Consider the following 12,737-nt stretch of genomic DNA (forward strand, 5'->3'; position numbering starts at 1 on the left):
AATCCCTTGGAACTTGTGCAACATCGGAAAGACGGGGGCAAAAATTTTCCAATATTAACCCTCTAAGCCTCCTTATGAATGTGTATATATGGAGTATACTCAAATATACATAGTATATATACAAGTCACTGATTTTTTTTTTTTTTTGAACTTACATTATATATGTTTAGCCTTATTTATTGATTACGTACTAATCTTTTTTCTTTCATTTTTATGCATGACCCTCTCATACGAGTCCAAGGGACTCATCTTCTTCCGCATTCGGTGTTGGGCTAAAGCCCAACGTGATCTCTCTCTCGTGTCAGCCCCTGTCCGCAACATAAAAAAAAAAAGATTTTGGGCCAAAGCCCAATGGCAGAAACAGATCGCAGCAATAGCCTAAAAATGGGCTACATCCATTCGATTATATTTGTCCCTCTATTCTATTTTCTTTTTGTGCATTTGATTTGTATTGTATGACTAACACTTTACTTTGTTTTGTTTTCTTAGCTTAGATGAATCCTAGCGGAATTAGTGGGGATAGTTTTAGTAATAATGGGTAGTTAGAATTCGAGTTTGCCTTAGAAATAATGTATTTAAAACAATTTAGAAGTTATGATATTTGAATTTAGAATACCTTAAAGAATAACGTACTTATTTAAATAACGCATTTAAGGTAATTAAATTTAGATAACGTACTTATTCTATGACATAATTTAAAAAAATACCGTACTTAACGTATTTAAAAAAAAACACAATTTATGATATTTAAATTTAGAATATTTAAAAAATAGCGTACTTACTCTTTGTTTTGTTTAAAAAATGAAAAATAATTTTCTAAACACATAAGATAAGATTGCCTATAATGCCTCAATTCGTTTCATTTGAGACTTAATTAGTTAATCCCTTTGTTTAATTATGATGTCCACTTATGTCTTTGTATACATTAAATTCGGCTAGCATTAAGTATTAAACCCATTGTGTTATCAAATGCAAATCATAATCACTTAATTACTTAAGATGAAATACTTTTTCTTACATCACCCATAAAAATATAAAAATATTATTTTTGTCAAAATGCCTTATATTCTCCATTTTTTGAAATCTTGATAATATTTACAAACTATTTTCCTAAACATTTAAAAGGTTATATTTATATTTTTTAGTCTTAATTAAATAACCTAAGTTTGATCGGTTAATCGTAGTTAGCGAATATTAAAGGATGCCTAACCCCTTCCCTTTAGGATAACCAAGAACTCTTACCTAGAATCACATTAGTTAAGTAGACTATTAACGGAGGTTTAGTTTAGCTTTACCTTAGTTAATAATTAGGTGTCCTAATTGACTTTTAAAATTAATTAGGTGGCGACTCCTTAAAAATAAACAAATAGAAATCACCAATATGTTATACTTCGATTTGACCCGTTTAAAATAGGAGTATAACAAATGTTGCATACCATTGCATATTTGAGTTACGGATTGGGCAAATTACTTTTAGCCTCAAGATACCATGATTTGACTAATGAATAATTGTTACTTTTTGGGTGAATCAATTTTTGCCTCATGATCTGACTAATAAGTAATGTGAACGGTAATGATGATCATCATAACACAAATATATGAAAGTAAAATACACTTTATCTTATATAATAAAAGTCCATAATAACATAAGGCTTGTGACCTTAATTAGTGGACCAACTATCGCTGCGTTTCGATAGTCCTAATATTCTCTATAACAATATCCCATTGTCTCACTAAATTTCTGACTGTCAAGAATTTAATTTAAATGTGTTCGGTGCCACTACTCGTCTTATTTTTCTTGGAAAAGAATATAGTTGCACTGTTGTCGCCGCATATCACAGTGGGTCTCTGAATCTAGTCAACAATCTAAGTTCTCCAATAAAATTTTGAAGTCAACCAACTTGTGTATATGTACTATAACAAACTACAAATTCAACATACATAGTTGAAAATTGTTAGAAATCTCACATAAAATACTTCAATTCTCATAGCTTGAGGCATATCAATGACACTGTCCTTAAGGATATTTCACCGGTAACAATGTATCCCTCAAGAGTGAACAAGCTCTTCTAGTATAAAAAGTAGGAGCCAGAATCTAACAAAAATTTATCTTATCAATGAGTAGATAACCCAACAGTATAGCAAAGAGAAAAAAGTACTTTTTGTTATGGTTATGGTGTATCCCTCAGAAAGAAATGTTGAACACAAGAGAAAAGAAGATGTATATATAGGTGATGTTTGATAAGAATGTTATAATGACTACACAATGGTCATAAATTGGTAACGGCTAGAATAGAAATAATGAGCTATTAATTATATGAAATTGGTATCTCAGACTCAGAAGGCAGCGCGCGGGCGGACAAACTCCAACCACTTACACGCTAGTGCAATAGGTTTCACAACGTCTTCAGACACCACCACCACAACCAGTATTAGCTCCACAACTAATAGTGGGGGTAGCTCAACTAGCAAGTCACCAAAGGGTGCAGCTCTAACCACAAGTAGAAGAACCAGTGCTACTTATAAGCAGAGGTTTATTGAAAGATGTGAGAAGATTATGACGATTCAGGTCTGTTACACACTTATGGGATTGACTTCATAGTGCTTCAACTTTCTGGATTGGCAGAGTTTTGGTGCAGTACTTTCATCCGCAACAGGCTTGCAGATTCACCCCCACTTACTTGAACTCAGCTTTTGACACTATTAATGGACATGTTTCTTCTTCCTAGCAAGCACGATGTTATGCTCCAATAGTTTGAGCAGCTCCATCAATGAGACATGTCCATGGCACAGTATGATACTGAGTTCACTAGGTTCTTGTTATGCAGATGAGTTACTTACTTCTTAGGAGGAGCGAGTTAAGAGGTTTGTAGATGATTTAGCAGCGCCTGGTTGTGCCTTTCTAGCTACAAAGGTGTGGATATCCTCTTATCCAGATATTTTGGACATTGTTATGCGCCGGGAGGCTTATTTGGAGGAAAAGATTGAGCGAAAGAGCAAAAAGTCTCGTATGGCATAGGTATTTAGTGCAGCTCAATGTAGGAGCAAGGTTGTTCAGGCAAGAGGTCAGTTAGACCATCTCAGTCATGCCCACTATATCAGTCTTAATATTCACTCAGTCCTCAGCCAGGGGAAACTACAGCAATAGAGGCGTGACACTTCCCCAACTAGTTCTCCTTGTTGTTCTTCTTGTAGGAAAAACATCCAGGTAGGTGCATTAAGGGTACTTCAAGATGTTTTACTTGCGGAGAGCAAGGTCACTTTGCTTATGCATGTCCCAGGACTACAAGTACAGGATAACCATCAGTTCAAGATTTAGGGATCGTTTGGTAGGAGGATAAGTTATCTCATGTAGATGAGATTGGGTGGGATAAGATGGGATTACTAATCCCACGAGATATTAAAAAAGTTATCCCACTAACCAAACATAGGATTAATTCTAATCACATTGAATTAATAATCTAGCCCATCCTATCCCTCCTACCAAACGATCCCTTAAGGTTGATTCTAAGTGGGATTATTCATATAAACACATAATCTTAAAAATACAATTGCTCTTTCAATTTAATTAGAGTTACAAGATAAGTCACACATCAAACTGTAGCTCTCAACGAGAGGAACAGAACCCTAAAGGTCGGTCCACATTTGCAAAACTTTTGACATGATATTACAACAACTAGTTCAGGATTATAATTAAATCCTAATTCTTATTAATTAAGGTATTTTGATCCTTTATGTTTTATAGCCTTTGATACCACAAGCTAGATAATTAATTAACAAAATAATCCCCTAGATTGAACATGATAATAGGATACACAATAAATAAAGGTTAGTGGGATTGACTGTTTAAATCACATGGGATTGTAGACGAATTAGCTCTTCCCATCTATACCATATCTTGTTATGGGGACGTAAATTAGATAACAACCTCACATCTTTGGAGTATATCTCAAGTGATCATCATATGAGTCAAATATGTGTCTTATATGAGGAATAGAGGGTGGACCTAGTTGTAAATGTTGAAACTCATCTATACTTATACCTTACTAGATTAACACACTATAATTGAACTTACATTTGTGGACTATGTTACAACCCAGAATAAATAAAATATCTTGAATAACGTAAGACTATTTTTCCAACAATATTCTCATAACCTTTCTTTTCTCTCCTGAAAAAAGAGCAGCACATTCGTTTGTGTCTTCGTTTCATGTAAAGATAGTTCTAGCCTTAAAGTTATGAGATCACGTGAATTTAGTATTTTTTGCTCAAATTTTATATATGTTTATATTAATAAATTTACTAAATATTTTTACAATTTTAATTTTGAATTCAGTTATTACATTATCTTAAGATTGTTGTGAAAATGTATAAGTGTCCCGTCTACATTTGAGGTGAACCAAAAGTCCGAAACACATCATGTTATGTTGAATGTTGATAATGACAAACAAAAAAAAATAAAAATCAAAGCAGTACGATTGGATAACAATATCCCCACCTTCGATCCATCGTCATCGCCAAGACTATTAAAAGGTGTAGATTTTTTCTTTTCTGCACTTTTGACGTTGAAAGCATTTCTTTATTTATTCGTGCGATTTGGTAAGGGATTCGTTGATGATACCACCTCTTAACAAAATATCTAGTACTTTATGTCTTGTTCCACAGATATTTTCAACTCTATGAGTTGTTCTTTTACACTCGCACCACTACATAGATTGTGTGTCACGCTCTTCATGGTTTTCTGAAATACGTACAAAACTTTAATTTGTCCTTATTATTGTTAAGTCATTCTGGAAGAAATAACCTAATTAGGGAAAAGAATCTCTGGTACTTTTTGTTCTTCTTTGAAGGTCGAAAGTAGGAGCTAGCTTAGATATTTTGTTGAGAAATATATAGTTCCATTTTTCTTTTTAACGAAAGCTTCCTTGTTTAAAAATTTATACAAGAAAGTATTACGTCCATTAGTACTATTTTATATGTTACTATAATCTACAATGTCTAGAGAAGAAGGCCAAATACAAGTTATTTATATATTGTATAAAGAATAAACATGTTCATGCACTAACTTGTGGATTGTTGAGAAATAGTGAAGAAGTTGTATCAACAGGAGACAAATTTCATAGAACTTCTTTTGTTGTAGAAAGCACCAATGAATATTTATTTTTAAAGTAAGTTCCACGATCTAACTAACTAATAAAAGTACATATCATTGTATTTTTCTTCCTTCCTTATACTAGAGGGAGTAAAAAGAAAACGAGGTTATGGCGGTAAATGCCCGGTTCTTCAATGTTTTATATATCAGTAATGTGAGCAAGCTTTTATCTCGAATAAAAGAGATAAGTTTACAAGCGAATGCAACATGTAACCAATTTTGCTACAAACTTGTAGGTACCCTCTGGCTTATTCTATATCTCATCAATGCAATATTCACACACACTTCCAAAAAGAAAAAGAAGGTACTTACTTTCTAACTATATAGAAGAGCCGGTTGGGCTCACTTTTTCGTCGTCCGTTCCAATTTAAGAAGAGCCGGTTGGGTTCACTTTTTCGTCGTCCGTTCCAATTTAATAAAAAAAAATTGTGGACCTCATATATATTAAACAACAACTAATATTAAAAAAACAAAAAATATTAGGCCCCATATTAAACACCAACCAGTATTAATAAAAAAATTGCGGGCCCCATATATATTAAACAACAACTAATATTAAAAAAACAAAAAATATTGGGCCCCATATTAAACACCAACCAGTATTAAAAATAAAAAAAAATAAAAAAAAGTGGAACCCATCACATCCAAACTCACGGGAAAAGAAAAGTGGACCCCATATTAACAAAATCAAGCAATAAAAAAAAAAGTGAATCTCATATTAAAAAAACAAACAACGTTAAAAAAAGTGCTTAGAAAATCAAAAAATTAAATCAATAATGATGTATTCATTGCCACATGCGTATCAACCCATTAGTGCGAGCAAATGAAATTATTGTACAGCAACATACTTAAAATACTTATATATTAAAATAAGATAGAATTTAATTACTTTTTCATTTTTTCCTTACTCTAATAAATGTGAAAAGAGATTAATGTCATAAAAGAAAAAATAATATTAAATGGAGATCAAATAATTAATGAAGTAAATTAGTGAAATTATAATTCTAATTGACGTTTTCTTAAAAAATCGTGTAAAAAACAACATGACAAGTAAAATGAGTTAAACAAAAAATATTTATTAAAAATTAAAAATAGAAATTCTTCATGGCCCCATATTAAACACCAACCAGTATTAAAAAAATGTGGGCCCCATATTAAACACCAACCAGTATTTAAAAAAAAAAAAAAAAAAAGTGGAACCCACCACATCCAAACTCACGGGAAAAAAAAAGTGGACCCCATATTAACAAAATCAAGCAATATTTAAAAAAAAAAAAAGTGAATCCCATAGTAAAAAAACAAACAATGTTAAAAAAAAAAGTCCTTAGAAAATCAAACAATTAAATCAATAATGATGGATTCATTGCCACATGCGTATCAACCCATTAGTGGGAACAAATGAAATTATTGTACAGCAACATACTTAAAATACTTATATATTAAAATAAGATAGAATTTAATTACTTTTTCATTTTTTCCTTACTCTAATAAATGTGAAAAGAAAAAATAAGATAGAATTTAATTACTTTTTCATTTTTTCCTTACTCTAATAAATGAGATTAATGTCATAAAAGAAAAAATAATATTAAATGGAGATCAAATAATTAATAAGGTAAATTAGTAAAATTCTAATTCTAATTGACGTTTCCTTAAAAAATCGTGTAAAAAACAACATGACAAGTAAAATGATTTAAACAAAAAATATTTACTAAAAATTAAAAAATAGAAGTTCTTCATTTAAATAGAAAATCCAATTTCTACTTTGTTTCATTTTAAACATGTAAAATTAATATAATAATTTGAATTAGAATTATCCAAATCAAAATTTGATAAAAAAATTATATGTATTGCTTTACTATTACTACTATATAGAAGAACCGGTTTATAGAGGCAAGATCGTCGTCCGTGTTCGGTCCTACTTTTTTATTTAAGGGCAAAAAAATCCTTTGTGGTCCCACCCACTTTTTTATTTAAGGGCAAAAAAATGACGTTTTATACTTTATATTACCAACTCTTCTAAAAAGTAGATAGAAATACTTTATTATATTTCTATTTTTCTACAAGTAAAATGAGTTAAACCGAGAATATTTACCGAAATTTTAAAAATAGCATTTCTTCATTTAAATAGAAAATCAATTTCTACTTTGTTTCGTTTTAAACATGTAAAATTAATTTAATAATTTGAATTAGAATTATCCAAATCAAAATTTGATAAAAAATATTAAGTATTTTACACCTTTAAATTAATCGAATTAAAATTGAAAGTATCAACTGATGCTTAAATATTGCTATTATTTTATCTCAAAGAGAGGAAAATAGTTTTCTTTTAAACAATTCTTCTCTTTTAAAAAGTATTAACAAATTTTCGTAGCAAACACGAATATAATAAAGTTTTAGATACGGAGCACAAACTACAATGTAATATTACTCGTATATATATATCCATAAAAACAGTACAAATTTATATATGTTTATTATCAATATATATATATATATATATATATATATATATATATATATATATATATATATATATATATATATATATACTATCTAAACACAACTATATATACATAGATACACTATAATTCGAAGTGTTGGGCCCGTGCGCAACACGGGCATAGGCCATCTAGTAACAAAGAAAAGACACATGTTGTACCGGAAGGGAGAGTAGATCGTTGCTCTACTCTCTTGATATTAGTGGTTCTTTTTCTGTTTTCCTAAGGTGATGGGCTGGTTGCTAGTGGAGGAAATAATCTCCCATAAAATGTAACATTATTTATATAATATCTAGTTTCACTTTTTCTTTTCAGATAACTAATATCCGTGTAAGCTATATATACAGATGGAATCAAAATTTAAAGTTTATAGGTTCTGAATTTGCCGTCGAACTCATAGCTCGTTTTAGTTACCGCAATTGAATATTTATACGTAGTTAATTTTCAAATACGTATACAAGATCTAAACAAAAGCTATTGGATTCGGCCGAATCATACCTAACATTGTAGCTTCGCGCCCTTAGCTATACGAGAATCTTATTATTTTATGCGAGATAAATAGAATAAAAATGCGAGGCGTAATATATATACTATACACGGATTAGAACTATTAAATAACATAGATCAACCCCTCATATAGTAACCAATATTTTAAAATGTAATCTAAAGTATATAATAATATTTAAAAGCCTGCACTTTTACCATTTTTAAATGCACTAGTTCTAGGGTTGATGTAATGATGCACAAGGAGCACTGATCCAGTTTAATTCACCCAATTTCTGTTTGAGCTGTAAATATCTCATTTTGATAATAAAATATCAGTCAATTACAAAATAAAAAAAAACCGCCATATAAAACAATAATAACAAATAATTTCTACATTAAAATATTCATATTATAGAAATCTTTGTATTACCATCTCTATGTAGCTAATCATTTGTACATCAGTACAATTAATGTATTACTAAAATCAGACTGTCATTAAGAGTAATAGCCAGTAATTAAATGTTTGACAACAATATACCCCACCTTACCATAGTGAAGACAATCATATAAAAAGCCCTAAATATCCTAAATGGCATTGAAAAGTATAGATAGAGAGCACAAAAGCGAAATCAGACCAACCACCCGGTCCTCTTGTAACACTTGGCCGGAATCAATTCCGGCCAGCATCAAGAAGAGTTGTTTTTTTTTGGGGGGGGAAGACCACTTTAAAAGATCGATCAATCTATATATATATGGATCCAAACAAGAAGGATGTTAAAGGTAAATATGAGTCAAGTGGTAGTATGTCCTGGACAAATGAAAGACATGTTCATTACTTGAATTCCATTGAAGCTTCGTTTGTTAGAGCCATGTTGGAGAATAACAACGCCCCACTTCTTCCGTTGGACCGCCATTTGCCGGATAGTACAGATTCAACCCTTGATACACCTAAACAAAGACGACGCAGATTTTCTACTTCTGGTAATTATCACTGTATTGTTGCACCATTTGTTTTCTATCTTGATATTTTATTATCGTATTTGTTCTTGATGTCATGCTTTGAATTTTTTTTCTTTTCTTTTGAGCCGAGATTCTATCAGAAATAGATTCTTTAACCACAAAGATAGGGGTAATTATCCTACTCTTCCCAGATTCACTTGTGGGTGGGTCTACTGGGTATGTTGTTGTTGTAATTATCGCTATAAACTAGAATAACCTCTCTCCCTGCTAACAGGAGAAAATTGTCGCTAATTTTATTTAACGATGGGTTAGCTAGCAAGGAATTATCGAAATATCCTTTCAGATATATACGAGTTATTTAGTGACAAATTAAACGACGAATTTTCTTAGCTAATTCCTGTTTCTTTTTTTGGTAATGATTAAAAGCTTGTTTGGATGGGCTTATGCCTATCACCTCTTTGCAGCTTATAAGTTAAAAAAAAAAAGTTGAGTTAGTCTAATTTATTTTTTTAGCTTATAAGCTGTTTTCAGTTTATGAGCCTGTTTGGATGGGCTTATGCCTTTAAGCTGAAAACAGCTTATAAAAGCTAAGTCAAATGGACTCAATTATTTTTTTGAGCTTATTTTAAGTACAAAATGATTTTAAGTTGGTCAGCCAAACACTCAAAAAAGTTAAAAACAGCTTATAAGCCAACTTATAAGCCAATCCAAACGGGCTCTATAAGCTGCTTTAGATAAGCTAAGTTAAATTGGCCAAATTATTTTTTTGAGCTTATTTTAAGCACAAAATGACTTTAAGCTGGCCAATCAAACACTCAAAAAAGCTAAAAACAGCTTATAAGCAACTTATAAGCCAATCCAAACGGGCTCTAGGTATTCCGTAAACAAAACATCGATCTTTTGTATATGTCGAATTTGTTCATACGCTACATGTTGAAACAAAATGCAGATTCTAAAGATAATGTGCACTGAGCAAATGAGAGCATGTTCGTACCAGTCTTGATATCAGATAACGGATCTGAAATTTACACGTTTGTGGACGTCCTAACTAAGAGAGTTGTTTTTTAAATGTATATCGAGCTCTATCTAGCTATACTTGTTTTAATGTGTCGATACTTGTTTTAATGTGTCGATCTCATGAATTAATCCATGACTGGATCCAGAAATGGGTCTAATATAATTTGTCTTTGGGGTGTTTTAAGAAGATCCAAAAAGATAAAGTGCAACTAATTAATTAGTTGGGGTTCTTGTATCGTTCAAAAAATGGCTACTTCAGTGCGATCTAAAATGATCATTTACCACACTCTGTTGTAGGGTTGGGCATAAATATAAAAAATCGAAAAATCGAACCGAATCGAAACTTCAACAAACCGAACCAAATCGAACTAGTTTGGTTCGGTGTTTGGTGTCCACCGTCAAAAAATCGAAACCGAAATAGCCAAATCGAAGGTTGATAAAACCGAACCGAAAAACCGAATGCGCACCGAAATTTAATACACTACTTAAAAAATTAAAATAGTCTAGGCCCATTAAGTTTAAAGCCAGAAAAAACTCAATTGTAACAAGTCCTCTTTTGCATTTGTATCCCTAATTTTCCACTTCAGTTAAAAAAAATCAAATATCCTTAACAAAGGAAGATAACTAGGATGTGTCTTTAGGATTAATGTATGTCCTTTATGTGTTTTTTTAATTATTCTTACGGTATGTATATAACACCTAGTAATCCTATATCATGATTATAGTTTTCTGTTCTTGTGTATCCTGTTTGTTTGATTTTGATTTTGATTTCAATTTATCAGTTTTATGTTTTATTGCTTTTAAGAATACGAATTAGTGTCAATGGAATCGCTTCTAATATCATATCAAAAAAATCGAATTGAAAAAACCGGAACCGAACCGAACTTTAAAAAATCGAAACCGAAAGAACCGAACCGAACTAGTTTGGTTCAGTATTCGTGTCCACCTTCAAAAAACCGAACCTGAAATAGCCAAATCGAAATTTGATAAAATCGAACCGAAAAATCGAACGCCCACCCCTACTCTGTTGTCTCCCTTGTCCTCCCATCAATGACAAACTAATAAGAATAATTGAACCAAATAGATGAATAGTACGTAACAGAGATATTTTTCCTGGTTGTCATAGGATATTTATCACTATATGTCTATATCTTTCACTTTATACGTATAAAATTCATATCGAAAATAATGGTCCTGTTAAACTCACAGAATCATCCTAAATTTATCTATGGTGGAGCTGAAAACCCCAATATATAATGTTTTATCTTTTCCTTGGGCAAATCATACATGTATAATAGTAGAAGTTGGGTACGTGTTACATGTTGCAGCTATATATACAAAGTGCTCCTTTGAACATATGGTCTGATACTTCTTTTGTACAAACTATACTAAGATATCAACATGAGCAGCGGAAGCAGAATAGACATTGAGAAGAAAACTAGAAGACTGTCATCCCAATCATCCGATATTTCCTCACAAGATCAGGTTGGTTTTAATTTCATACATTAATGTCAACCTTCCCCACATATTAATAGTAACATTCAATAAACATGTCCTATTGAGTGGCTTTAATATATTGCCACGTACATTGATCTAGTTCCATACGACAGCATATATATCCACCAACGAACAATAATTCTACAAAAGATAATATATGTACTCGGATAAGACACTAAAGAGAAATTAATTAATTATATCCTTACAGGTGGTCCCACAATATAAGCAGGGAAGAGGAGGTGGGGATGCTGGAGGTCACCCTGATGTTCCTCTCATTTAGGCTGCAAAATGAGCAACTATTTTAATTTATCCGATCCCTTGAGTTTTTTTCTTCCTCTTTACTTTAAACTTTCATCTTTTGTTTACTGTATGCTGTGAATAGAAGGTGTTGGTCTTTACCTTTCATTCATTCTTCCTTCCTTTCTTTTCTGGGGAGTAGTATTTAAGATCAGGATCATCTTATTATTACTTCGTACTTGTGAAGTAATAATAGAACCTATATATGCAGGGCGAATCTATGTATAAAAAATGAGTTACGTGAACTTATGGTCATCTGATTAAATTCGATATATTATGTATATAATATCTAATATTAACTGAACGAATATATAGTCAAATTGAATTGAGTGAAACACTGGTTAAGTGTTGGGTTTTAGCCCTTAAGGTTGCAGGACTGAACCCTACTAATTACATTTTTGCATCTTGTTTTTCAAACAAAATCCTAAGCAGTCTTTAACGTTATATACTCCCTCCGAATCCAAATAAGTGTCATTTAAAGATGGCTTAATGCATAGACAATTCTTAAACTTGTCAATAAATTTCATTTAAACATTCAAACTAAGACTTGTTTCAATTGAGCACTTGAACTCATAATAAGTGTTATTATTAGACACTTACGGTTCAATTTTTTGAAGAAAAAAATTGCGAGTATTATCAATTGTCTATTAGGTAATTAAATTAACATAATAAAATATATCATCTCCTTTAAGTAGACACATCAGCCTCAATTGAAATAGGTCTGAGGTCTTACGACTTATTGAGACAATTACATATAATTAAAGCAGGTGACATATTTGAAGTGTTTAACTTTTTTTAGTTAATGGGCAATTTAGAACATACACAAAAGT

General features: G+C 31.3%; 1 protein-coding gene across 1 annotated transcript; it reads left to right on the forward strand.

The window, feature by feature from the left end:
* The first annotated feature begins 8,719 nt into the window (after window positions 1-8,719).
* On the forward strand, window positions 8,720-12,152 carry LOC132631874 (uncharacterized). The gene is made up of 3 exons (XM_060347587.1): window positions 8,720-9,117; window positions 11,507-11,598; window positions 11,819-12,152. The coding sequence occupies exons 1-3, from the start codon at window positions 8,889-8,891 to the stop codon at window positions 11,888-11,890; spliced, it is 393 nt and encodes a 130-aa protein (XP_060203570.1). The 5' UTR covers window positions 8,720-8,888; the 3' UTR covers window positions 11,891-12,152.
* Window positions 12,153-12,737: the final 585 nt, after the last annotated feature.

This window comes from Lycium barbarum, chromosome 3 (assembly GCF_019175385.1).
Source record: "Lycium barbarum isolate Lr01 chromosome 3, ASM1917538v2, whole genome shotgun sequence".
Lineage (NCBI taxonomy): Eukaryota > Viridiplantae > Streptophyta > Magnoliopsida > Solanales > Solanaceae > Lycium > Lycium barbarum.

Bases quoted from the DNA above. Each gene is read 5' to 3' on its own strand.
- LOC132631874 (XM_060347587.1), top strand. From the start codon at position 8,889: ATGGATCCAAACAAGAAGGATGTTAAAGGTAAATATGAGTCAAGTGGT. The intron at 9,118-11,506 runs GTAATTATCACT...AACTATACTAAG, and splicing joins ACGCAGATTTTCTACTTCTG to ATATCAACATGAGCAGCGGA. The intron at 11,599-11,818 runs GTTGGTTTTAAT...ATATCCTTACAG, and splicing joins ATATTTCCTCACAAGATCAG to GTGGTCCCACAATATAAGCA.